The 25,454-nt window shown below is 39.0% G+C and overlaps 7 protein-coding genes across 12 annotated transcripts in view; 4 read left to right on the forward strand and 3 right to left on the reverse strand.

Moving 5' to 3' along the window:
- Window positions 1–10,357, reverse strand: part of LOC135803819 (serine/threonine-protein kinase tousled-like 2) — a 34,792-nt gene extending 24,435 nt beyond the window's left edge. The window contains exons 1-7 of one of the 2 annotated variants that reach the window (XM_065317519.1): window positions 10,099–10,357; window positions 9,840–10,037; window positions 9,556–9,781; window positions 9,304–9,493; window positions 8,534–9,234; window positions 8,305–8,473; window positions 1,724–1,785 (exon numbers count right to left, since the gene is read on the reverse strand). In XM_065317519.1, the coding sequence (XP_065173591.1) occupies window positions 1,724–1,785; window positions 8,305–8,473; window positions 8,534–9,234; window positions 9,304–9,493; window positions 9,556–9,781; window positions 9,840–10,037; window positions 10,099–10,167 (1,615 nt within the window). In that variant the 5' untranslated portion in view covers window positions 10,168–10,357. The remainder of the gene's footprint in view (window positions 1–1,723; window positions 1,786–8,304; window positions 8,474–8,533; window positions 9,235–9,303; window positions 9,494–9,555; window positions 9,782–9,839; window positions 10,038–10,098) is intronic. The other variant, XM_065317520.1, reaches the window with a different exon arrangement.
- A 239-nt stretch (window positions 10,358–10,596) lies between these two features.
- LOC135803821 (glutathione S-transferase LANCL1-like) lies at window positions 10,597–12,424 on the forward strand. The gene is made up of 5 exons (XM_065317524.1): window positions 10,597–10,913; window positions 10,969–11,436; window positions 11,492–11,818; window positions 11,876–12,022; window positions 12,083–12,424. The coding sequence occupies exons 1-5, from the start codon at window positions 10,680–10,682 to the stop codon at window positions 12,263–12,265; spliced, it is 1,359 nt and encodes a 452-aa protein (XP_065173596.1). The 5' UTR covers window positions 10,597–10,679; the 3' UTR covers window positions 12,266–12,424.
- A 1,279-nt stretch (window positions 12,425–13,703) lies between these two features.
- Window positions 13,704–16,518, forward strand: LOC135803825 (leukocyte surface antigen CD53-like). The gene is given in 6 exon segments (XM_065317527.1): window positions 13,704–14,106; window positions 15,047–15,235; window positions 15,300–15,470; window positions 15,530–15,610; window positions 15,613–15,723; window positions 15,781–16,518. Coding segments are annotated over 6 exon segments (798 nt in total). The 5' UTR covers window positions 13,704–14,034; the 3' UTR covers window positions 15,955–16,518.
- Window positions 16,519–16,734: 216 nt separating this feature from the next.
- On the forward strand, window positions 16,735–18,085 carry LOC135803827 (calcium-binding protein E63-1-like). 2 transcript variants are annotated; one of them, XM_065317531.1, is made up of 5 exons: window positions 16,735–16,938; window positions 17,003–17,048; window positions 17,307–17,450; window positions 17,501–17,809; window positions 17,869–18,085. In XM_065317531.1, the coding sequence occupies exons 1-4, from the start codon at window positions 16,915–16,917 to the stop codon at window positions 17,782–17,784; spliced, it is 498 nt and encodes a 165-aa protein (XP_065173603.1). In that variant the 5' UTR covers window positions 16,735–16,914; the 3' UTR covers window positions 17,785–17,809; window positions 17,869–18,085. The 2 variants fall into 2 exon arrangements, with proteins under 2 accessions (XP_065173603.1, XP_065173601.1); XM_065317529.1 differs by having other exon boundaries at window positions 17,501–18,085.
- Window positions 17,957–19,943, reverse strand: spict (magnesium transporter spict). Its single transcript, XM_065317526.1, has 4 exons — window positions 19,782–19,943; window positions 19,495–19,722; window positions 19,265–19,407; window positions 17,957–19,205 (listed from the first exon to the last, which is right to left on the reverse strand). The coding sequence occupies exons 2-4, from the start codon at window positions 19,694–19,696 to the stop codon at window positions 18,594–18,596; spliced, it is 957 nt and encodes a 318-aa protein (XP_065173598.1). The 5' UTR covers window positions 19,697–19,722; window positions 19,782–19,943; the 3' UTR covers window positions 17,957–18,593.
- A 167-nt stretch (window positions 19,944–20,110) lies between these two features.
- LOC135803820 (sedoheptulokinase-like) lies at window positions 20,111–23,156 on the reverse strand. Of its 3 annotated transcripts, none has more exons than XM_065317521.1 (5): window positions 22,951–23,156; window positions 21,924–22,344; window positions 21,593–21,855; window positions 20,990–21,534; window positions 20,111–20,932 (listed from the first exon to the last, which is right to left on the reverse strand). In XM_065317521.1, the coding sequence occupies exons 2-5, from the start codon at window positions 22,149–22,151 to the stop codon at window positions 20,568–20,570; spliced, it is 1,401 nt and encodes a 466-aa protein (XP_065173593.1). In that variant the 5' UTR covers window positions 22,152–22,344; window positions 22,951–23,156; the 3' UTR covers window positions 20,111–20,567. The 3 variants fall into 3 exon arrangements, with proteins under 3 accessions (XP_065173593.1, XP_065173595.1, XP_065173594.1); XM_065317523.1 differs by lacking the exon at window positions 22,951–23,156 and adding an exon at window positions 22,560–22,902; XM_065317522.1 differs by lacking the exon at window positions 22,951–23,156 and having other exon boundaries at window positions 21,924–22,479.
- A 332-nt stretch (window positions 23,157–23,488) lies between these two features.
- LOC135804035 (THO complex subunit 4-like) lies at window positions 23,489–25,280 on the forward strand. 2 transcript variants are annotated; one of them, XR_010550957.1, is made up of 4 exons: window positions 23,489–23,894; window positions 24,178–24,622; window positions 24,722–25,095; window positions 25,126–25,280. XR_010550957.1 is itself a non-coding variant. In XM_065317798.1 (3 exons), exons 1-3 carry the CDS (start codon window positions 23,664–23,666, stop codon window positions 24,820–24,822), a joined length of 777 nt encoding a protein of 258 aa, XP_065173870.1. In that variant the 5' UTR covers window positions 23,489–23,663; the 3' UTR covers window positions 24,823–25,280. The 2 variants fall into 2 exon arrangements, 1 of the variants encoding a protein (XP_065173870.1); XM_065317798.1 differs by having other exon boundaries at window positions 24,722–25,280.
- Window positions 25,281–25,454: the final 174 nt, after the last annotated feature.

Consider the following 25,454-nt stretch of genomic DNA (forward strand, 5'->3'; position numbering starts at 1 on the left):
AATGCAGCATATATTTTTTTCTTCCACGTCGGTCGTGCGTAATCACTGAACGCCATCTAGTATCAAACAAATCAGGCGGTGTAAATTAATAATTAAGTAGAGTTCAAGTAGCGCATTAAAATATTCCGTTGCATGCGACAAACAGAAGATCGTTGTAGCCGTGGCTCGATCTGTTGAAAGAAATGTCAACTAGATTGGGTTGCTTCTCGCCCGTCAATTGTGCTGTGCGGTGAACGCACGTCGATGCCGCATTATATATACAGCAGCTTTTAATAAAATTAAATGAAACGTTTCGACTGCGGCGTTCAGGGCGCGTGTTTGTTCGACGAGGCGCGTCATGGTGGGAAGGCGCAATGTTATAAATACATTTGTATGAACACCCAACAGCTAAGCAAGACGAAAATAAACCACGGCAACTAATTAATTTTATTACGCATTGGTCATGAATGCGAAAGTAATTTGGCAAGTTTGCCCGCCCGGTGGTGCTACATCTATTATGCATTAATCATAAACAATAAAAAATGGGTCTCGCTGATTTACGATTTCGTGGGTGCAAAACAGAAGTTTACAGACGGCGGCGCGCCGCCATGAGCGAGCGCTCTGGGTGCGAAGGTAATCCGCGCGCGGTCAGATTACACGCCGTCAAAACTAACCGGGACGAAACGTGCAGCCCGTGCAGCAAACAAGCAAGCAGCGCACACACTCGGCGCACTTTGCGCGACGATTGAGAAATTGGCGTACGGGTGTGCGGTGTATCCGCGCGAGTGTATGCGGACCGAAGGGAACGGAAGACGCGAATAGGCGGCATGAGAGCATCGATCTCCAGCCGAGCGCGGCGTGAGCAGCGTAGACACTTGTTGCATGCCGCGCGCGCGGCCCTCGACTCGGCGCGACGAGCGTGCCGGCGTGAGTGCCGCCGAGTGGATGGGCGCACCACGCGCGCGGCTGCTGTCAGTGTGCAGCACCGTGCACATTGCGGCTACCATGCGGACCGGTGCGACTTCGGTACACACGTGCGCGCGCGGAACCACACATCCGCGCGCCAGACTCTCGCGGATCTGCGTGTGAACGCACGGTGGTGCGCCCACCACACACAAAACACACTCTCTACGTCTCGACGCGACGTCGCGTCGTACCGCAACAAAACGGTACGGAGCGAGGAACTCTCGCTTGTAACCGAGGACAGAGCACCGGCGAGTCGGGGGAGGCAAATGGCGGCATTCCGCGGATGCGAGCCGTACAGCGCGCATTTGCTGGTGCACGTAACGTACGTACGTACGACGTGCGCTCGCTCGCCACCGGAACTGCTGTAATCGCGCGAGCCATCACAATATCGCTCGCTCGGCGCGTTCGCCGCGCGCCAAGAGGAGACAAATGCCCGCCATTCTCGTTCATGCGTTCGCACGTTTACGCCGCGCGGCGCGTCTTCGGGCTTTACTCGCGCGCCAAATTACGAACCGATTTGAACGCGTCGTCCTCCTCCGGATGTAAAAACACTTCACCGGCGGGAAATTCAAAGCGACGTTATGACTGCGCATAACGTAAACCACATCGTAACGCTCAACCTTGACCTACATCATCGTTTTACGATATATTTGTACGCCATTATTGACGAACAACGCACAATTTTAACCCGGAAATATTTACTGCTTAATTAATATTTTCACCAACTAATAAAATAATTATATAAGCTTATAAAGCAATTAAAAATAGAAACACTTACCGCCTCCTGAAAAACACCGGTTATCTGCCATCCCACCAGGTCCTGTGGCGCCCCATTCGAATCTGAAGTGATGAGAGAACATTATTGCAACATAATTTGTAAATGAAAATTATGAGGACATTACTAATCGACGCCCACAACAGCGCCCAACTCTCTGCGGCGTTTCTGAATCGCAGTTTGCTCTGACAGTTGCAGACGCAAACTTTTTCCGAATAAAAGGCATCCGAGCGCGCGAAATACAGATGGTGCACCAGCGAGTGGCGCAAGCAAAGTTATCGATCTAAATACATAAGGCAGCGCTCGAAAAGAGGTAAACCCCATGTATGGTTCCGGCACAAGGAAGCGGCGGCCAGGCGGGCGGCGCTAAGCGGCGGGCACACAAAACGCATACACAAAGCTTCTTGGAAGTGGCGAGAGAGCCGCCGCGGCACAAACTCCACTCGCGTGGCCCCGGCCCTGGGATGTGTATAAAATTCAATACTCGACTCTCCCAAGTAGTCGTCATCTTGCTCTCCATGCTCCTCCGCGCGCAACAAGAGTGCCCGGATTTGCTCCTACTCGTCGCATCGTACCTTTTTCCATGCACACAGCTGTGCATCTTCTAAATGCGCGTTATTTTTTCCATCCGGACATGCAGAGAGCGAGGTGTGCGCACGTTATGTAAACCATTACATTTGTACTTACAACTCGCGCACGCCTCTTTTAAAACCGACCAAGTACTGACGAGCGTGAGCAGTCGGTTTCATCGATATGCTGCTGCTTGCCTTAGTAGTATAGTCAGTGTACATGCACACAATATCAGAGTCCGTCCACCAACAAGCAAAAGCAACGTGTGTACGTAAACACGTTAAAATAGTAACCTACAGCAACTGCGTACGTATGTAGGCATGAATAGGAGAGTCACATACACTGAATCCGCGCTGTTCAACCACCTTAGAGGTATACTGTTCAAGTACAGTTCAATCAAAAGCAGCGAAACAAAACGCAAACTCCAAACTGCGGATACGTCATCGCACGTCGACGAGGAGGTTCCTGTGGTCGAAAAATTCCACGATCAGGCCCCAACACCTGCCTGGCCCTCGTTGCGTTTTTGGCGTTTGTTCGTGGAAGTTTCCACCATCCGCAACCATCTAAATTTAATTATCATTTTTTATGTATTCACATTAATATAGACCTGCTTGCACTTTGATCGCAAACAATATAAAACAGATTTTTACACTGCGTTCAACTTATTTATTTCTCATTGGTGAGTGCTGATAAGAACAAAGGTATTTATGAGAATTTATTTTTAAACCAACAGCGCCTCTCGATAAGTGTATGAAAAAAAGGCGTAAACATATATCATTGTACGACCTACGACTGTCGAATGATAAACGTGATAACACATAGTACAATAAAAAAACTGAATTTCTAATGGAGGGCAATAAAAATTAGCAGGCAAATGGCGTTAATTGACACGAGAAACATGCGCGTTGTATTTTGTTAAAGCGGGTGAAATAGTCACCTACTTCGAGTGTGGATTTCATGAGGAGGAAAATCAAGATGGATTCCGGCGCGCGACGGGCGGCGAGCTGCGGACTTGTTTGGATACGCGTAAGCTCGGGGATGTTGAATTTCCTGCATTCACTACCGTTCTGCTCGACTCGTTGCGTGCCGTGCAGGGATCACGCCCTTAGGGGGTGCCGGCGACGGTGCGCCGCCACACATCGATATCGCGGCCGCGCCACGTCGCGCGGAAGGCTTGCCACTCGCCACCGGAGCATATGATTTGCGCTATTTCGCCCGATACATTTATCCAATTCCGGACGCCATGATGGTCGCCCGGGCGCGATTAAACCCCGGACACAATCGCAGTACGATTTTCATGCAAAACGCGATAAACACATCACCATACAAAATTACCTCGACATTTTATTGCGATATTAATATTAATTCAGCGTTCGAAATACATCACCCCCGAGGAGCCTCTTTGTTTTCAGCGGGGGGTACACAAACAGAAACGTTCAGTATGTCATCAAGCTATTAAAGCTATGAATAAAAAAAATCAATACGTCGTCACTGCTCATGGAAAATTCAGCTAACATGTGGAAATGTTAGATTAGACCAAAAGAAGGCAAGATGTTTGTACGTGCATACATACTTACAATGTATGTATGAAACAGCTATGAATAATTCTACGGCGTGGATTAGATATAGATAATTTTATCGAACAAACACTCTAATGTATGAAACAACGAGTTGAGAATTCCGTGAAACTGTGAAGTGTTGACGTAATTATTCGGAAAAAGTTGAGCAAAAGCATACAAATGACGTAGCTTCCATATAAAAACGACTCTCAATTTAGGCAACCCAAAGTACAGCAATGGGAAATTACACATTTAAATTGCCTAAACCTTGCACTTGGACGTATAATATCCTTGCAATGCGTAGATAAATAAACAAATTATGAAAACTGTTTAAAAGCCCAATATTTTCGGAATTCTCCTGACAAAATTTATTCTCTTTAAATTTTATTATCGACCTGAGACGGCATACATTTAAAATAGAAACACTCAGCAGTGTGGCTGGTCGGAATCAACCCGGCCCAACGGAACAGCTAAACGAATCTAGTTCCTCCTACATAACACACAGCCGACCGTACCTTCAACCACAGGCATCAAAACCTACCAAACGTTTTCCTAGCGCTCTCAGCGAAGATAGATTCTATAATGGCCCCCGCGTGCATGTACAATTTACGTACACATCGTACAAATAATCTCGCGCTAACGCACAAAACCACGAAACAAATGAGATAATTTAAGGCACGTCGTCTTTTTGTTCACTCGCCGGGCGCGTTTCATTTCGCTTGTTTGATCATGGCGATCGCGGTGACGACGATGTAGCCAAATAAACTTATTATTACTCGCATTAACATGGCACACTCGCATCGCGGCCATTACGCCAGGCATCACGAAAACATCGCCGATTACGTCGATCGAAAGGCTGGGCGTATGCGAGCGTACAAATCAGTCATATCAACGCCTCATTAGTGGAACGCACGGGAAAATACATGGAATAAACTGATTGTTTCTTGTTCTTATAGTTAAATAAATAAAAGTCACTCTAATGATTGGTGACGAATACAATCGTCCTACGAGAACGACACGTTTGTGTAATGTAAATGTAATGTAAGGCGTTGAATAGAAGCGAATTGTTCGTATGATGAACGAGAGAATGAAGTTGAATGTATATGCAAACACTGCGATTATATCGAGATTAAAGCATATTTTATTGATAAAGTGATTGTGTTTATACAGCCTGTTGCAAAAAAATATTACACGCTCAACGACGACTAACGTCATCTTGGGAAAAAGTACCTTCTATCATCACGTGGCGTATTTCGAGTGGATATTTATAGAAAAAAGAACAAATGAGCAGACGTATCGTTACCGTTGTATTTATTTGCGCAATAATGTCGGTGCTCGTTTTTGTCTTTCTCTCGAATGTTACTTTCTGTGATGCACAAACATGGATGACGATGCCGCATAAATTTTATTTAACAGTGAATTTACCTTCTTTCCGAGGGCGAACTGTGCTGGAACCGCCGACGGGCCACTTCCCTTCGCCTCACAACCGATGAAATTTCCGTCTGAATCGCTCACAAACTCCAAACATAATTGTTTATCGTTCGTCGATTGTTTCACAACTTGTTAACACGAAAGACAACCGCCGATCGGCTTAACGTAAATAAATGCGAATGAAAATATTTGCCGATGCGCGATTAAACACAGCGGCAGTTTTAATTATTAGGTTCGCAATTAACTGTCGCATGCGGAACGGCCGCATGCATCTGTATCACTTTACTATTACGATGATCAGCTTGTTTGTTGTGTGTTTTTTTATTGTTATTACAATTGAAAAACTCGCGAGAAAGATGGCGACTGACGGGTGGCCGATAAATTGTTTTCTTTCACGGTCATATTACACGGACGGGTCTCTTGTTGACTAACAAGATGCACTTTTCGAACTAATTTCACGCAAGGCGCTCGCACGCACCGCAGCCGACTCGATCGAACGTTAAATACAACGTTGTTGGCCGCCTCCGGTGATGTTCGATTCAACTCGACATTGGCTCGACACCTTCTCGACGACGAGACGGCGAAAATCACTGGACACTGATTGATCTAGTTTTGTAGGTTTTTGCATAGCGCATAGACGAGCACGAGATGTAAGCCATCCCTGCACGGTTAAAGACGGTGACAGGACTGTCGGCGCACTGTTGCCAAACGTGTTTCGACTTCCCGTGCTCGTGAATGGAGCGCCGAGTATGTATCAATCAGCATGCCAAATCAACCGAATGTTCAAAACACCGCAAGCAAAATGATATTAGTTATAACAATATACTTCATTCAATTATAAATCACCAGCAATAAAATGCGAACCACAGAAGTCATGATTACACTACAAACTTTACACGCCATAAAAACCAACTTATGTTTAACTTACTTATGCTCTGCGTAAAATCAACTATATTTCAACAGTAGATGCACGAAGAAAAAGCAATCTTTCACTGAACAACTAATAATTGTATGAAAATAAATAAATTTGACACATTGAATATGAAAACCGTTCTAAAGTGAAATTTACGAAATGAAAGATCGCGAAAACTGACAACAGTGCACGAAAATGATCACTTCTGTTTAGGTAAACGATCGGGAAATAAACAAACTATTATACCGACTCGACAACGCTCAACACCGAAACCGCCCTCTAGTATTGGTCCATTCAACACGATTAGCTTAATTACCATTCGCCGAACACTCGCGCGCTTACACGAATGCTTAATTCTTGAACATTAAATGCATTTCAACATTTCATCATGATGAATATGTTAATTAAATCCACCGGCCATTAAAATGGCTACCAAGTACCAATCGTAAACAAATAAATAATCAATTAGCGTAAAGCAATAAAATATTCGATGATTAAATTAACATCAGCTACAGAGTAAAAAAAAGTTGCACTACTAAATTAAGTTGATTTTTTTGGTAGGACTAGAATGTAATAAAACTAAAAATTATTGGCGTGTGTATTTAATGTCTTTGTACAACTAGTTATAATATTTATTAGCCGTTGAATGAATATGTAGGCAAGATATTACATATTTGCATTGTCCACCTTGAAAAGATCAATATATAACTGCTTAGTTAAACTTTTCCATAAACTTTGTGAATGTTTGTTACAATTTATTGCATCTCTTCAGGCAGACTCCATTTGCACGACCACTGAAGAAAGAAATATACAATTTGATGCTTAATATTGATTTGTGAGTACATAATAATAGACTTCAATTGCATATTGAAAAATATCTAACATTTATAACTTGTTATTTAAAAAATCACTTAATACTTGCAGCATCTTTGTGTTACTTTTATTTAAATGTGAAAACCCCAATCGCGTGATTATTTTGCTTTAGTACGGCCGCCTTTCCCGGAAATTAATTGATCAGCATGATTTTTTTATAACATTATGGAATGTTGTTGTATTTTCTTCACGATGAGCTGAAAAGCGACAATGCTAACGCACACACATCGAGCACGATTAAAAATTGCCATGCTAAGTTATTTTTAGCGTAAACTTTAATTTCAAACCACATTGGTTTCGCGTTTCCGTTGAGTATCATCAGCACCGTTGAAGTTCTCCATTTTGTTCTGTTGCATTTCTTTAATGATGAAGCCATTTACAAGGTCTTTATCTTTTTCACACAATTCCCGCTCGCTGTAATCTCTTGATTTTCATTGGAATATATCGCATTACATTGACTAGTTTCAACGCCCGACTGTTTCGAATCGCAGTGCAAATCCTGTTCGTCAGTGGCGTAGCACGCGTTATCTTCTTCATTTTTTGTGCTGCCAGGGTCTGGACTAACGAGAAGGTTGCTAAACCAGCTAGAGAATGCGCCTTTTGCATGGGAAATTGCACCACCTGCAACCAAAATGCACACAATCAGTAAAAACCTTCCAAAATTTGGAAAAACTAAATAGATAATTAGCTATTTTGGAGTTGAAACATCTTTCGTGCACTCACCGACTGCTTTGCTCGTCGTAGCGACGGCTCGCCCGGTCGAGACCATGGCTTGATTTATTTTCCTGCCACTTTCAGTGTTATGCATCGTGCTACAACAATGACAAATCATAGAAATTATAATGGTGTGTTTTCCTCACAAAAAACAAAACTAACTATCAAGTTTATTTTCATACTTTTCATACAACTATGAAACGATTATTGAAAATAAGAAATAAATGAGCAAAACCATAATTACTTACTGTGCAGATAAAAGATTTCGGAAACCCCCTACTAACAAATCATGCAATTAGCAACCAGCCACAATATAATCACTGACACTTACAAATTAACCAGCAATGTATCAAATCGTGCGTAATAAAAATAATACGCAAATAGCACAAAGTATTAAAACTTTGATAAATAATAGATACTAACAGATATCTATTTGCGTAAATAAGATTAAAGAATGTACTCGCCACCGTGCATAATGTAAATGAAGATAATGATAATAAAATTAAAACTATTTATGTACTCACTGTGATAGCCTTAGTTTCATATCCGCCACTGATAGTTGTCCAGCAAATGGATGGCCAGGCATCACGTCCATTATACTTGATTCAGCATAATTCCACATTTTGTAATTGTGCGTGTCTTTCCATGCTGACATAAAACTTGAATTGAAGTGGTCCACTTCACGCCCAGCATCTGTTTGTATTTATTACTGGATTAAGAAAATATTTTTATGACAGCCTAATCAAATCATACCTTGATTTAATGATGTTCTTAGCAAACTCAATAAATATATCTTAAACTGTGTACGAATCCATTCATCGCCACCTTCCCAACCAACACCATCCAAAAATACATCGTGCTTCTCGTCGCTGACTTGTTTTACAATAAAATCAGCAAATCTCAGATCCTCTGTGGTGAGATGTAACTGTTTACGTAGCTCTAAATCTTGACATTCAATCCGTCCAGCGTCTACATCCACCAAAATATCATACAATTGCCTTTTTTGCTTGAAGAGTACATTCGTTGCGCCCGCAATGTAACCTCGCACATTGACATCACTCAACAAATCCATGTAGGGCAAAGATAAGTACGGTAAACATAAATAACCCTGTTTAAACAACGCGAGTGGAAAACCAGCGCTTTCGATCTTCATTTGCGCAAGTTGCATGAAATGCGTATTCATTTCTGCAATGCCATCGCTACTACCTTCGCGTTTTAGAGAATTGCTCTTTTCATCTTTTAAATTCAACGATTCAGTCAACTCAACACAAACATCAGTTGGTGGACTAGCATCGCCTTTCAAATTATTCTTATCTACACTTTGTTCACTTTTAACATCTTCTTCCTTGTCGTTTTTTTCCGGTGTTTGGTGACCGTTATTTTTACGCGGTGTAGATTCCGGCGTGCATTCGTCATCAGAAAAATTCGGCATTGGTGACATTGGTCTGGATAATCTATAATATATAAACACAAATAGTGATAATATTACCAAGCTTCAGATAACACTAGTTTAGTCATCTTACTTAATACAAGCTGATTCATCAAGTCCACTTTCAATCATGCCAGGATGAAGTGAAAGAAGAGTCAATATTGCTGAACATAAAGGATGCACTGGTGATTTATAGAAAATAACGCGTTTTTCTAACAGTAAAAGTTTAAATAATAAAACAGCCTTGTGGCGCCATTGTAGAACAAAATCCCTAGGAGATAAACCTAAGAATAAAGTAAAAATAATCATATTATTTATATAAAGTATTTTTTTATTGCATACTCACCAACAAAATGTTGTAATGGTGATTCATTTTGAAGTAAAACATTGTTTAAATGATGATAAGTATCTTGAAGTAGTGATACTTTGCTAAAATCTCCTTCATCAAAATAAGCATGTGTTATCAATGCCATTTTAACTTGTATGTGACCATAAAGAGGCAATGTACTTAAGACACATACTGATTTTTGTACTGTGCCTCTTGTAATATCAGAAGTAACATTTTTTATTTTCTACGAAAATATCAACTATTTACTATAGTTGATCATTAAACTTTAATTCAAAATTTACCTCAATGGGAATTTGTCTAAAACATGAAATACCATAGATTGTGTGTCTGGGTTTTGCCAAGCTGGGTAGATGAAAGAAAACAGTGTCATCATCATAGTTGTGAGAACCATCTGGCAGTGCCAGAGTTGGTAGATACTTCCATCCTGGAGGGCATTCATTAGGACTGCCCGGCACTAGCGGTGGATATGAATATTCCACCTAGAAGAAACAATTTTGTTTAACAACTTACATCTAGGTGACAGTACAATATATTTCTCACTTGACACCCTTTCTTGTGATGAAATCCAACCACCAGTACGTAGCATATCGGCCCTTCTGAGTCCGACATCGTAGGAGAACACGACAACGCGCTTTAAGTGCACGTACTCATTGATAAACGCGCGTTTGATTAACGATACAAATTAAAAACAACATCACACTGGGAGTACTTGTCAAACGTCGACGCCATTATGCCCTCCCACTTAGGCAATACGCCGCCATCTAGACCAAGTATCAGAAATTAATTCTTTTAAAATTCTAAAATAAAAGCAATAAAATGGTTAAATAAATAATCTCCAATTATTTAATACGTTAGAACAGTTAATTAAATATGTTTGAATACACATCAGTGCCTAATAAATAAAAATCACAAATTTAAATGACATTATTGTCATACAGAATTCTGTAAACTGTAACTCAAAATTTGAAAGTGTAAAAACGCACAGGTAAATATCAATTTATTTTTGGATTTATAAACATAGAACAAACGTTTTGATGCACACAGTGCTAATTGATAACTGTAAGACTGTTATTCTTTCTCCTATAAATTATTTTAAGCAACACGCCAAGTATACCGGTTAAATGACGCATTTGTTTTCGTCTGTTCGCCTTCAAGTCATCCGCCCGTTTCCTCTTACACCCCTTGCACCACTTGTGTTGCACCTTTCATTAGCACCGGTAGGTGCATTATTAGTAAACAAGTCTAACAGGTGCTCGCACATAATGTCGTCGTTGAAGATCAAACGCAAACACTTCGAGAATCCTTTTCCTGATTACTGTGATCAGGCTGCTCTTGATGTTCTAGATGGAAATGAGGTAAGTTTTGAATCTGTATAACTAAACATCAAGAGACCAACTCTCATACTTTTAGATTATGCCTTCATACAAGGTAAGAAAATGCGTGGATGCAAAGTGGCAGTCAATCACAGCAAAAATTGATAAATATATTGAGAAATACAAGAAAGATGCATCTGTTTACACTGGCACAGCTGGTCTTGCAATGTTATATTTACAAAAAGATGCAAAGAATCCAGAATATTTAAAGTTTGCTAAAGATTATACTCAGACCAGTAGTATTCCATCAAAGCGAAGATTCACTTTCTTGTGTGGAGATACTGGTGCAATGGCTATAAGAGCAGTTGTTTGCAATGAAATGGGTGACAAATCAGAGGTGAAAAGTATTATTAAAAATCTTATTGGTTTGAAAACTGATGCAGTGAACTATAAAGCTGATGTGGCTAATGAGTACTTGTATGGGAGAGCTGGATACTTATTTTCTCTCTTGTATGTTAACAAAAATATTTCTCCACCACCAATTGAAGAATCTGTAATTAAAGGAGTAAGATTTCGTAGTTTTTAAGTTGAATTAAAACTAGCAAACAATAAATTTATAGGTAATTGATGCTATGTTAAAAGCAGGCAATAAATTGTCATTGGAATTGGGCAGTAAGCCACCACTTATGTATCACTGGCATGATAGTTACTACTTGGGTGCTGCTCATGGTCTTACTGGCATTTTGTACCTCTTGCTACAAGTGCCACAGTATTTGGATGAAACTCAATTGAATGAATTGATCCGACCCACCGTTAATTATCTTGCCACTTTGAGATTCCCTAGTGGAAATTATCCTTCTTCTCTGGAGTCTCAGAGTGGTGATAAGTACGTGCAGTGGTGTCATGGCGCACCTGGATTTTTATACTTGTTTTCACAAGCGTACAAAGTAGGTTATGTCTGTGGAAAATATAAAAACAAAATAATGATTGCATTTTTTGTAAAGGTCTTTAAAGATCCATCATATTTGGAGCTTGCTCTACAAGCTGGTGACGTCGTCTGGCAGCGTGGACTTTTACGCAAAGGTTACAGTATTTGTCACGGTGTATCAGGAAACGCGTATTGTTTCCTCGAACTGTATCAAACAACGAATGTACGTGCGCAGTTTATTTTTAACTTTATTTATCTTTATTGCCATGTTTGCATGTTGCAGGAATTAAAACATCTGTACAGGGCGCTTAAGTTTGCCGAATGGTGTGTGGATTACACTAAGGAGCATGAAGAATACGTACCAGATCGTCCTCTATCATTGTACGAAGGCATCGCCGGACCGATGTATTTATTGATTGACATTCAAAAGCCTATGGAGGCAAAGTTTCCGGGTTTTACCCTTTAGACTGCTCTACATGTTTATGTGGGCCAACACTTCCAATTGACTGGAGGAAATGCTCTCTGATATTTAAATATTTTATTCTCAAAACGCTTCAAATTCATGTATGTATTTAGATAATGATGGAAAAATATGTTTTTTTAAATAAAATTTCAAGGGAAATTACTTAATCTGTACGTGATTCCTATCTTTTTATTTTATCTTATTTTTTACATGGTCGTGAGTTGCGACAACGAAATTATTGAATATTTCTATTGATTTTTGTAGATAAATGTTGTTAATTATGCATTGACGTCATAAACCCTGATGAGCATGTCAAGTGCATCATCGATTTTGGTTTGTACATGTTTTATTTTATTATATTTTTCTGTTTATTTATAATCTTCAAACAAAAACATGTTGTTTTTAAAAACACAATAAAACAATGTCTTGTTTTTCTTTGTTTCGTCATATTTGCCCTAATAAAGTCCTTGGCACACCTTCAACAGTCAAGCCCTGTGCTCTACAAGATTATTACACGTGTGATTAATTAATAAAACAGGCTAATTATTCTAACCACACGAGCCTGGTTTAATTAATCAGTACTCTCTCTACTCACACACCACGCTTTCAATGAGTCTGTTTGTGTTACATAGATCACAAATTGCTATTTGAATTAATGATGATCGAATAAAGCTAATACCCATAAAATCGATAAAATGCGATAAAAAAACGTTGACCACAGCCCTCAACAACCCGATCATTACATATTTAAAACATTCAACGCGTGTTTGCACCGCCAACAGAAAAGCGGCAGAAGTTTTCCAACTTCTCAGGAATTCTGTGTGGTGTGTTATTTAGTGCCGATGGTGCGTCGCCGCGGACGTAGACAATAAATACAATTAGGGCATACAATGGTGCAATAACAAGAATAACATCATAATATGTATATCAACACACTTAATGTTAGAAATACAGTAGATACGTAGATAGTATGTAGATAGTAAACACATTCGCAGATGAGCAAGGGTCCATCACGTCATACACTGACCCTTGTGCTAACAATTATATATCGCTGGGACTCTATTAGACAAATAAGATTGTAAATCGGCATCTAAGTGTCATTCCTTAACGCATAGTAATTAAGCTATCTCAAGATTGTACAAATCACGAAGGGTCACTGCGCCCTCGGTCAAATATGTACGCATAGTTTTGCACTTAGATATTTTGGAAGAATAAAGTTAGTAGTTACCGAGCAAACACCGAGTGAAGATCGCCTCACTTCTCCGAGCACCTCTAAGACTCTCCGCTGCCTTACAACCAGCGTAAAATCCCATACATCAGTCCTTCTGCTCTAAGCTTTGAACCCGGCGCCATCTTCAGAGCGCACGCTGGCTTCACAACGCGTTCAATAAACGTGTATCAGTAGATGTATTTGTTTCTACATTGCTGGGCAACAACGCAATTGACTCTTATAACAAAATCCTGATTCAAATTCTCGTCGACAGAAATCATTTCTTTTCATCTCGCTGCGTACGTTGAAAACGTGTATTGCTTTATATGGAAGCAGTATAAAACAATAACGCAAAAGTTAATTTGTATAGTTTATCGGGGCGGCAAGCGTGCGCATTATCATCACATAGCTGAGCGTTGATAACAGACTCACCTGTGCGACACACTTGTACCGCAAGCTCGCACGACCTACCAGTACGCCAGCCAAATTCGTTTCGTGCACATCGTTTGCGTTTCAAGTATTGTTTTAAATTCCGCTCGTGTGAAAAAGTGCGACGCGCAAAATGAAGGAGGACATCGACGTCGGGATGCGGTGCATCAAGTACATGCTGTTTACTACAAACTTTATGTTTGCCGTGAGTATTTTTTGAAACTTTTCAAGTTTTCCCCAAAAAAATGGCACCGTAAAAGTAAAAACATACGTACTACCATTTTGAATAGTTTTGTTTAGTTTTCTAAGCAAATAAATAATATGTTAATGAATAATTATTTATAAAAAAATCAGCAGGTACCAAAAAACCTATAACGAGGCCTCTCTTATCTTTATCTTTGTTTCAATATTGATCATTGCAGTGTGTGTAACGTGCAGGTATACATGTACACATATAAATTGATAACGCGCTCACACGCCGAACACGTCAGCTTAAATAATAGTATATGTACTTGTAATGTACATTTGAACAAAAAAAATATGGCGCGACTGCTGGAAAAACATGATGGCGTTGTTGTTATTTTCGATTTAATTGCAGCGAATACGTTGCATATCTCAAACGGCGTCGCAGTTGGAAACATTTAAAACCTAATAAATTTGCCTATAAAATGCTCGTTAAACGAATAACTCACACGCGTATTTGCTAGCCTTTTGTCATCGCACTTTGCTGACATCGTTCGATTTTTCTAAACCCACGCTTTGCATAAAAGCGTCAGTTAGCAATCAATATATAGTTCTACATAACAGTTCTCGTAAACTTGACATTGCATGCCGTCGTAGATTATTTTATTGATTTCAAGCAGTTAAACATTTAAGTGGAAAATCGATTGGTAACAGTATAAACGAAAAGCTTATAATCGGAATCTAGGAAAATTGACGATAACGTATTAATGAAAAATTACACCATTGTTCAATTTCACGCAATTGGTCTGTAAATTATCTAAAAAAAAGTTTCGTAATGTTGCGTTGCAACTTGTCTATAAGTAAATTCCAACCATTTTTTAAAATTAATAGCGCATTGTTGACGATGCAAATATATTTTAACTAGTATGCATTTTGTTGATTGTGATAAATGTATTTTTTAGCTAATTGGCTTTTTGCTAATTTCCGTGGGCAGCACAATCACGTCTATCTACAATGATTTCCAAGTGTTCATGGCTGAGCATTATTTCAGCCCGGCGGCACTTTTGATCGCCATTGGCGTCATCATCTTCTTCGTTTCGTTGTTCGGTTGCTTCGGCGCCATCAAGAAAAGCACATGTCTTATTAATACGGTAAATAATTAATACTCAAACATTGTAAATTGCCACAAATCATTATTATGTTTGTTTATTGTAGTATGGTGTCCTTTTGGGTATGATTTTCATCCTTGAAATTTCCGCCGCCATTGCAGCGTATTCAATGCGTGGCAACATTGGTGAATACGTTGAAGATGCTATGCGCAGTTCTATTGATAAATACGAATCAGATGAAAGCTCCAAGGAAGCATGGAATTTCTTACAAGACAAGGTATAAATTAATGTAATAATAATTTAAACTTACAAGTAAATAACATGTGACGATTTTAGTTGGAATGCTGTGGCATTGATAGCTTCAACGATTGGGGTGAGCAAACACCGCCAGATTCATGTAAAACATTGATCATAGAGTACTGGGTGCTGATCTTTATTACAAGAGTGGTTGTTTGAACAAGCTGTCATTTATCGTGAGTGAATGTGCTGGTTTAGTAGGAACAGGTGGTATCTGTGTGGCCATTGTTCAGGTAACTCATATTTAAAAAAAAATTCAAAACTTTTTCTAACAATGCATAAATGTTTAGCTTTTGGGAGTCATCTTCGCATTTATGTTGGCTAAGTCCATCAGACGTTTGAAGACTGCAGCCGAGATGCAGCGACAGGAGAATCAACGCTTCTATGCTCAGCTGGCGAATGGTAACGGGAACAGCGAGAAACCATCGCCAGTGCTTTACACCGCCGCCCACACCGAAGCTTAAATATTGCGCTTATCAGTAATCAACAAATAAACTATAGTAAACATAAAATAAAAGAAACAATGATTGCAACAGACTATATTTTGTAAACATAAAAGTTAATAATTCTAAAATTATTAATCAGTAGAGTAGCGGCACTAAAAACACGAATTTGTTTGACTTTTCGACTTTGCACCTGTGGTTTTCGGTTTATATTTGATACAATAGTCTGCATTACCGTGGTTTTTGTTCCTGATTCGTTGTGATCACATTATCAGTCGTCACGTCCAGCGATTAGATGTTAACATAAGTGGCTCTATCTAGACAAAGCATAAACACAATCTAGAGTTAGAATTAAGATTATATATTTAATTTTAGACTTGCTTAAGGGCGCTAGTAACACTAGTTTAATTTTCATCTCAAATTATGATTGATTTGAGCTCAAGCTGTACCATATGAGATTATGTTGGTAATTTAGTTGTATATTAGTTTATCATTTGCGCCAATAGCGTCTAAATGTTTATCTTGTCGACTTTGTTGTATTAAACCTTGATATTTAGTTAAGAATATATGTAGAATTTGTTTTGATTGATTGAGTACCTGTCTCCATCTTGAATATTTCAAAAATATACTTAGAATTTCCTGACGGACATGAGATGAACTTGTGAATGTATTTCAACGCCTCGATGTGTGTGACTATCGCGTTCCTAATAAGTTATTTCGCATATCTCGTGTATAACGATGTGTGGACATCGGTGCCAAAAACGATCTCCACCAGCTCTTACCAGCTGCGCTCCTGCCGCTGCATTGTGCGCGCGCTCGTGAGACGACGGAGCCTCGTACACATCCTGCACGCGATTTTCGTCAACTTTTAGTAAACAACGCGCCGTCGTAGCATTTGCACTCGGAGGGAATGCACAACAGCTATAACATCAAAAAGCTTCTGTGATTGCTCCCGGTTGTAATTCCGTGTTAGTTTAATAAATGGCTAAAGTAATAAACAAAAAGGTGAGAAAAACACATTTCGCATTTAAGTTGCACAGTTTTAATTCGATTCGTATCAATCATACAGAACACAGGCTGTAAAGAGACACGATTCACGGAGAACGAATTACAAGGTAAAAATTTGTTGTTTTTGATGAGTTTTTGTTTTGTCTCGTATTTTGGTGAGAAATGTGTGAAACAATATATATGTTCTTGCTATTTATAAGTTAATTTTGAATTGAAATAGCTAAATTTATAAATAACATGCTTTGCTGTGATGGAGGCGCGTTGGCTATAAATACTGCGTTGCGTTGGACCAACACAACTCGCATCTTATTAATTGTCCTGCAGAAAGGACTTATTTCCTAAATATAAACAATTCCTGTTCATAGATTTACGCACTGCATTCGACTTAATCGATGCTAATCAAGATGGCCGCCTGAATACAAATGAATTGAGCAGAATGCTCAGTCGTCTTGGAATTACTCTCGAGGAAAGCACTTTAATAGAATTAATTCGAGCTGCAAGTCATTCAGGTATATCCAAAACAAAAGTGCAATAAATTATCTTAAAAGATTTACTTTAGGTAAAGACCTGTTGGATGAAGCTGAGTTTATGTTATGGGTGAAACGAATACAGGATTTATTCCCGTCTGAAGAGGAAGACAGCAGTCAGGAAGACCTAATGGCCGCGTTTCGCGTTTTTGACCTAGATCACAATGGATACATAACACGTGATGAGTTAAAGACTGCGATGGAAACCATTGGTGAACCTGTTACGGAACAACAAATTACCCAGTTTCTAACAATGGCCGATACTGATAAAGATGGGAAAATCAATTACGAAGAATTCGCTCGTCTATTGCTTTAAACTGAGATAACTACAGTTTATTTAGGTATTAAGTATTTCAATAGCTCGTTATATTCCTTCCATTCTGTTTTGTTATCGATTTAGAGATATTTCTGTTAACGAGTGTGAATCACGTGCAAAGGATGAGGACTTGACGCGTGAGGACACGAACACATGTTGCAAAATCGAAGTATTGCGTAGAAATGTGTACAATTTTATTTGGAGTGACATAGCACTGATTATTATATACTTTTATAATTTTTTCTTCTAAGAAAATAAATAGTGTAATATATGCTGCAGAAAAATAAATAACTCACTTATATTAGTCATGCTGAGTAATTGCAAATTGTGAAGATGACTATTACAATCAGAATTTTCAAATCGTTGTTTGTGTATTTTTTGTAACTGGTTTTACCCAAAGATTTGTCAGCACATTTTACAATATTAACTCTACATCATCATCATCATAGCCAGTGCAAGCAAACAAATTAATGGGTTAATCTAAACCTACACACATTTGTTTTGGCAAATAAACGAAATAAATTCAGTCACGCGTAAATTTCACATCTGAATGACTAGCTAGCGATCAATTGTAAATAAGAATTTAAAATATTCGAGACTAAGATAGGATTTTATAGTTGACTTCATCTCTAATTGATGACAAACGGCTGTAACATCTTAATTGCGCACTAGGTTGGGGCTACCGTTTGTAAGTTATTTGGTATGGCTGCCCACATAAAATTCGTGCCACAGATGACACGTCATAAACGGTTGAGTTTACGCGAAAGACTAGAATTTGTTGGCGCAGAACGTCGAACTAAGTGTAGCGTTTAAACGTTTTGATAGCCATGATATTTAGACGCTTTCTGGCGAAATAAACTCCCCATGCTCACATCTAGATCTTTGAAAACGTTCAACATAAATATTGCGATGATAATAATTGTAAAACCGCATAAATTCCCTAAAATATCTTCAGTTTTCAAGCCGTGCCACTCGTTGAAAACAATTGACGACGCAATAATCACAAAACTCGTAAAGAAAACATAATATACCGGTGTAACTATGTTCGTATTAAATAAATCTAATGACTTGTTTAAGTAATTCATCTGTACTAGTAGGCAACAGCACATAAGAACAAAAAACACGTAGAATGGCCAGTCAATAGACTCCTTCAGTGCAAGTCCAAGTCCCTTGCATAATATCACGGTAAGACTGCCAATGCTCGCGCAAAGCAGCAAATAAACAACGACGTTTTGTTCGCCATAGAGAGGACCCAAATGGAATGCAATCAGTACTGACAATGAAATGACTACAAGTGAATAAAATATAAATGATGAGGACCGAAGACGTTCGAGAAGTGAAGCAACGTCCGATATTGACTCCTCTCTTGGTGAATGTATCACAATAATGGTTGATCCCAAGATGCATAGAATACAACCTAGCTAAAAGTTTGAAATATGATTTGAAGTTCCCAATATAACTAAAATAGCGTAAAACTTACCTTTCCTAGAATATTTAACTTTTCATTTAAGCACTTTGATGCTAAAACTGATGTTATCAGAATACTTAGTGCTCCTAAAGGTGATACTAATGTTGCTGGAGCTAATGCATATGCTCCAAAGTTTGCCAATTCACCTATTCCCACTTAAAAAAAACGAAACAAAGGTGTTGTTAATATTTGATTGAGACTTAGTATAGATTAGTTATAATAAAGTAAATTGCAGTACATACTGGTAATGAGGCCAAGCCACCATATCCATTCCTTTAAGTATCCAAATCCTCCAGCACCAGCTCGTAAAGAACCTCTATGTGTGAGTCTTTGTAAACCAATTTTCTTTATAATAAAACTAGATCCAATGAATATAGTAGATACTAAGGCCAGAGATAGTCCAATGTAAAAATCACTGTTTTGTTTATTGATTAAAATATTCATTATTCCAGTTTTATTTCTGACTTGTCCTAAAACAAATGTTATTTACAAACTTTTCAATTAATATTCAATTCTAACAACTATTTACATCAATTTTTTGAATGGCAATAAGTATATATCATTGTTTATTATTAATTTTATTATTAAACCATTGAAGACAGCAGTAATCTCTTGCAAACTTGGTTTCGCTGTGAATCAACCACTTAATGCATTGAACGGCATTAACCTATACTTACATGCCTCAATTCAAAGGCCAAACTTAAAGGTAGACGAGTACGATTATGGCGCGAAATTGGAAATTATCATACCTGACAACAGTATAGATCCTGCGTTTTCTGCGACATATGACCGACAGGGAATTGGTCATAAGTTTGGAAACAGTGTGGAGAGAGGAGGCTAATAAAGTATGACTAAAAATGCTTTAAATATTGATTTCTGTATTTTATAAAGCATTTATTTTTTCTTGGATTGCTTGGACCGGCCTGGATATGTTTCGATTTTAAATCACAGCTAGTTCATTTTGAAATTGTCGCCATTTTGGAGTTTGCTGTTATTGTTCTTCTACTTTATACTTATTAATACTTAAATATTCATTTACTCTCCATGAATCTCTATAAATCTCTACGAATAACGTATTACATTATTATATAACGTCTGGTTTTGGTGCATTTGTTAATTATGTGTGAGATAACCATTATTATTTACTCAACAATGTCTAAATTTAACAATTTAACAACAAACTTTATAAATATTGGATGTTCTTGTTGTAAGGCATGCTTAAGGCATATTTGCTATTGTTTTCTATGCATAATTTCTGTGTAATACCGCGTTATCACTCCTTGTTCATTCGTAATTATATTTTATTCGTTGCTATTTATTTCATTGCCATTGCGGCACCTTTTGCGGCGTCTCCACCGCTTGTGAACACCAATGGCAGTTGATATAACTGCAGTACCTCCTGCTGTAACACTTTATTTCTAGATAAGCCCGATCCATTGCCGACAATCCGTGTAATCTCTGCTTCAATCAGCGTGTCGCGAGGCATCATGCCATGCAAGTTGTGCAACAATCCTTGGCACATCGAGCGAAACACTTGTCCAAGACCAATATTTCCAATGGTGATGTTTGTAGCTGAAGCTGTCAAATCAGGCATGTAGCGCTCGCCCAAAATCGTCGGTTGAATCACCATATCAGTTTCCGCAGATGCGGCTAATTCCATCAATTTATCCCAAACTTTAGCTAAAATTTTACATTTATATTTATCTTATTACAAATCTGCCATAAAAAAAAGCAAACCTTGTGGTACAGGAAATCCCAATTCCATGCACCATTGCTGTAGAGTTTTAACAAATGTAGCTAAAGCATTTCCGCCATTGAGGGATGCCGCAACGGCTAAATATTTACCATCAAAATACGGAAAATATTCAATCGGGCGCACAACAGGCGCGTCATTAGTGGGTTCAAAGTTCTCAACAACGTATGTCATTTGCGCTGAAGTTGAAATATTCAAAACAGCGTCTTTAAAATTTTCAATTGTAGATAATACCGAGCATTGTAAATCCCCCAATGCGACCCCCACAGGGGTGCCTTTTGGGATCGTGTGCCAATTGTCTGCTAATTCGCCCGCTACTTGCCCGCTTTCGACAACATCAGGTAGCAAATTCATTGGAAATCCACCAGTTTCCAGTATCTCTAGATTCCAGCTGCTGTTTTTACAATCAAAATAACCCCAACTAGCGGCTAATTGTACCGAGGTAATAGGTTTCTGTAGATTACATAGCATCATTACTGCGAAATCTTGTATTGTCGACGCACAATTGTAACGTTGCAGTTTATCAGGTCTAAAACAACATAAGTACTTTATAAATAAATACATAAAGTGTATTGTTATATAGTTACTTATTTTTGGCCATCCAAAACAATGTCGCAATACCATATCCAGTATAAGTTGCAAGATGGCTTTGTGCCGTTGGTAAATTCGCCATAAATTCGGAATCGCATCGACTATCTTGCCACGTATACAAATTAGAGACATTTTTTTGAACGACATCGTAACGAATCAAGGCTCCATCACGTTCATGGCGGTCCCAAGCTGGTGCTTCGCTTGTATGATTAAATAACATCACACCATGCATTTGACCACAAACACCAATCTTTTTAATCTGAACAAAACAAAATAAATAAAATTATTTATTTATTTTTTTTAGAAAAATACTAAAATGCACCATACTTGTCTCAATAAATCTTTGTTGAGTTTGGCCACGCAAGTATTAAGCGCTGAGATGATTTTTGGCACATCTTGTTTGTTACCATCGGTACCTTGGTCGCTGGGCACATTCGCTTGAGTGTCCTTGCCATGCTTGGCGATAATTTCATTGGTGTCCGTGTTAACAATGCACACTTTTACCGAAGTAGTCCCAATGTCGATGCCCAGCGCCAAGTTATTTTGATCACCCATGATTTATCCTCGTCTACTTACTTAAAAGCGTGTTTTAACAAACAGTAAATGTCACTCTTTTAATTGGACTGAAGTTTGCAGCACATTAATGATGCACTATATTGACAAATTTTAATTTTTGTGCGGTTATTTTCGTACTGCAACGCGCAGCCGGATGTCTCAAACTCGGTACTTACTCGGACCCAGTAATGAGCTAAAAAGAATTTGTTTTATGCTTTCGATTGCGTGTGCTGGTGGAAAATGAAAAACTTTTCTATATTCTAATTATAGTTTGAATCGACGAATATACAACGTTGAACTACACGACGTGAGAGCCCAAAATATTTGTACAATGTACAATACATCTCTCATACATAAATAATTTAAATAGCGTTGAACAAGATAAAAGGACGTTGTTTGTAGGCTTACATTATGTTCGGGTGGACATACGAAAAGCCCGTTGATTGATAATGAACTTATTTTGTTGTTAGCGTAACTTGATGTTGTTTGCTTAACACTTTAACTGCTATCAAAACTGATGATATTAATGTTTGCGTAATACGTTTGCTCGTACATAAGTGAAAACAAAAGCAAAAAATATTTAACGATCAAACTATCAATAAATAATTATAATATGACAACAAAAACTATGTTGAATGCAATTAAATTTAAATCTCTCTAAATATTGCGCAAACATTCAAAATTTATTTCAATGTCAAGTTGAGTGTACGTGATCTCATTAACGTTGCTGTGAAATTGTTCTGGTGGAAATTTGTGAATGAAAAGAAGTAAAGACTCAGCCCTATTACGACCAACTTACATGTCTTTCAATATTAATTTGCGATTAGTTGACTGTAGCAAAATTACTCGCGTGCAATATTTAAATTTCTTGTGAAATATCACTGGATTAGCCGCATTCGGTAATTGCTTATATGCGCAGAGCGCAAGGAGTGTATGTACATTGATAATAGCGTCAAACAGAAGCACTCAGAATCTGTAGTTCGATTTCTGTGAGTTGAAAAGTAATGGAAAATGAACGAAGTTGGAGCGTAAAGTGCGCACAGGAAAACTGTGCAGTCAATATATCCGCAGTGTTGCCATGATTAAACTTTGCTTTTTGTAAATTTAAACATGTATCGATATGGAATAAAGATAATATTGCTCTTATTAGTTTAATTTTGATAATTTAAAAAGCAATAGTTAAGTTTTATTGTGTTGGTTGCTGTAGATGTTGTTTATTTTAAAATATTAATGAACACCTGGCAATGGTTTGTCATAGAGGTCGCTAGTGCATGCTACGCTCTTCTATACGCGTGCGCCTTGTGACATTTTTGGCTTGGCGGCACTTCATTACATCTTTCTCTTTCCGTGTTCCGTTCGTCAGTCGCCATTTGCGGTTCGTTTCGTCTGCTCCGTCGTTGTCAAGCAAAAGTGCCCGCTAATTCCAAGCATCGTGTCCGCCATTGTGTAGTGTCGAAACATTACGAAATTTACAAGCATTATCAAGCGTACGTGTCCTAAAACTCAGCGAAGATGGTCGACAAGATTGAAATGAGTCTCGACGATATTATCAAAACCGGCAAAGGCCGTGGCCGTGGCGGTAAACGGGGAGGCCGTGGACGCCCGGGCAACAGCCCGCGTCGCGGTGGTGGCGGTGGCCCCGGTAGCGGTGTCTCCCCTTTCCATCGCAGACGCACCACACGAGGCGGCGGTGTACAAGCCGGCCGTACGCGTGGTGGCGGCATGCCAGGATCATACAACAGGGTAATTCACTTGACTTGAACTAAACCAAAAACTCAAATCCAGTTATAGAACATGTGTAATTTGGGACGTTCGTGGGCGAACGGTGCTGTATGGAAACGTTGAGGACGCGCTTGGTTCTCTACCGAGGACGGGCTGCATACGTGCGAGCGTCTCCAAACCTGTACCCTTATTCTTCACTGTTGGGCAATAATAGCAAATCTAAACCAGCCACAAATCAATCAACCAAAAACCAAAATTCCAATTCAGGAATCTGACCACAACATTATTCGATCTGTTTCTTTAGGGAGACGTAAACAGTGCTTGGAAGCACGATCTTTTCGAGGGCTTTGGCCCGCGAAAACTTGCGGCTGCTCGCGCCGCAGTCTCGCTTGGCAAAGGCCCGACCAAGCTTCTCGTGTCCAATCTTGATTTCGGCGTTTCCAATTCGGACATACAAGAGCTGTTTGCCGAATTTGGGCCGCTCAAGAATGCGTCCGTTCACTATGATCGGTCAGGCCGATCCCTGGGCACTGCCGATGTCATTTTCGAACGACGCTTGGACGCGATCAAGGCAATGAAGCAGTACAATGGCGTGCCGCTCGACGGACGCGCAATGAACATCCAAATCACCACATCGGAAATTGCCACCGTGCTCAGGCCCTCCGTCCCATCGGGGCCCACCGGGAAATTCGTGAATCGAGGAGGTCAGCGACGAGGCTCTGGAGTTAGCCGTATGCGAACTGGAAGAGGTAAAGGAATCTGCTGAATTGACGACGATTTTGAATGTCCAACATCAAATTCGCATCGATTGAGGAATGATTACTGACGAACGATGGTTTTTTGTTTAGGTGGGCGTGGACGAAGCAGTAATCCCCGCAATCAAAAGAAAGCTCCCACAGCCGAAGAACTCGACGCCGAATTGGATGCGTACACCAGCGAAATGAAATAGTCGCGTAGAATTATGTTGCTTAAAAAAGTAATTTTAAGTTAAAAGTTTTAAGATATCCAAGAGAAACTATCCAAATGTAAAATACATGTGCAATTCACGTGCGCGCACATTTTTTGTTCGTTTTATATGTTTGAAATTGATTTCATTCTGGAATTGCACATGTGTGTGCATAACCAAACTATTGACAAAGGCAAATGTAGTTTTGCCGAACATTTGCTTGATGATTTAAAGGAACAAGATACTTGAACACAAGTATAATCTCATCAAACAAATGTTAAATTACGAATATGTAACCAAACATAGTAGTTGGATTTGTAATCATTTATGCGTGACGATTTAGAAACTACTCCATAATGAAATGCGATTTAAGTAAACTGCTAGAAATTAGTGACTTGATTTTCTAACAATTCGTTTAATGTGTAAAAATAAATAAACCGTTTTATATGAAACCTGAAAAACGACCAAGCGGTGTTCAAGATGTGATGTTCATATCTCTTTGGAACCTGGCATTGAATTATTAATATCATGTTATTGTTGTTTTGTATACTTGCAGTATTAAAATTACAAATACAGACAAGACGCAAATAATAATATTGCAATGGGCGAACACAACGAAGAAGAAATCTGCCAGA

This window comes from Atheta coriaria, unplaced genomic scaffold (assembly GCF_025399875.1).
Source record: "Atheta coriaria isolate IRGN ID8LTWV9N9 unplaced genomic scaffold, Caltech_Dcor_3.1 hic_scaffold_3_pilon, whole genome shotgun sequence".
Taxonomy (NCBI): Eukaryota; Metazoa; Arthropoda; class Insecta; order Coleoptera; family Staphylinidae; genus Dalotia; species Dalotia coriaria.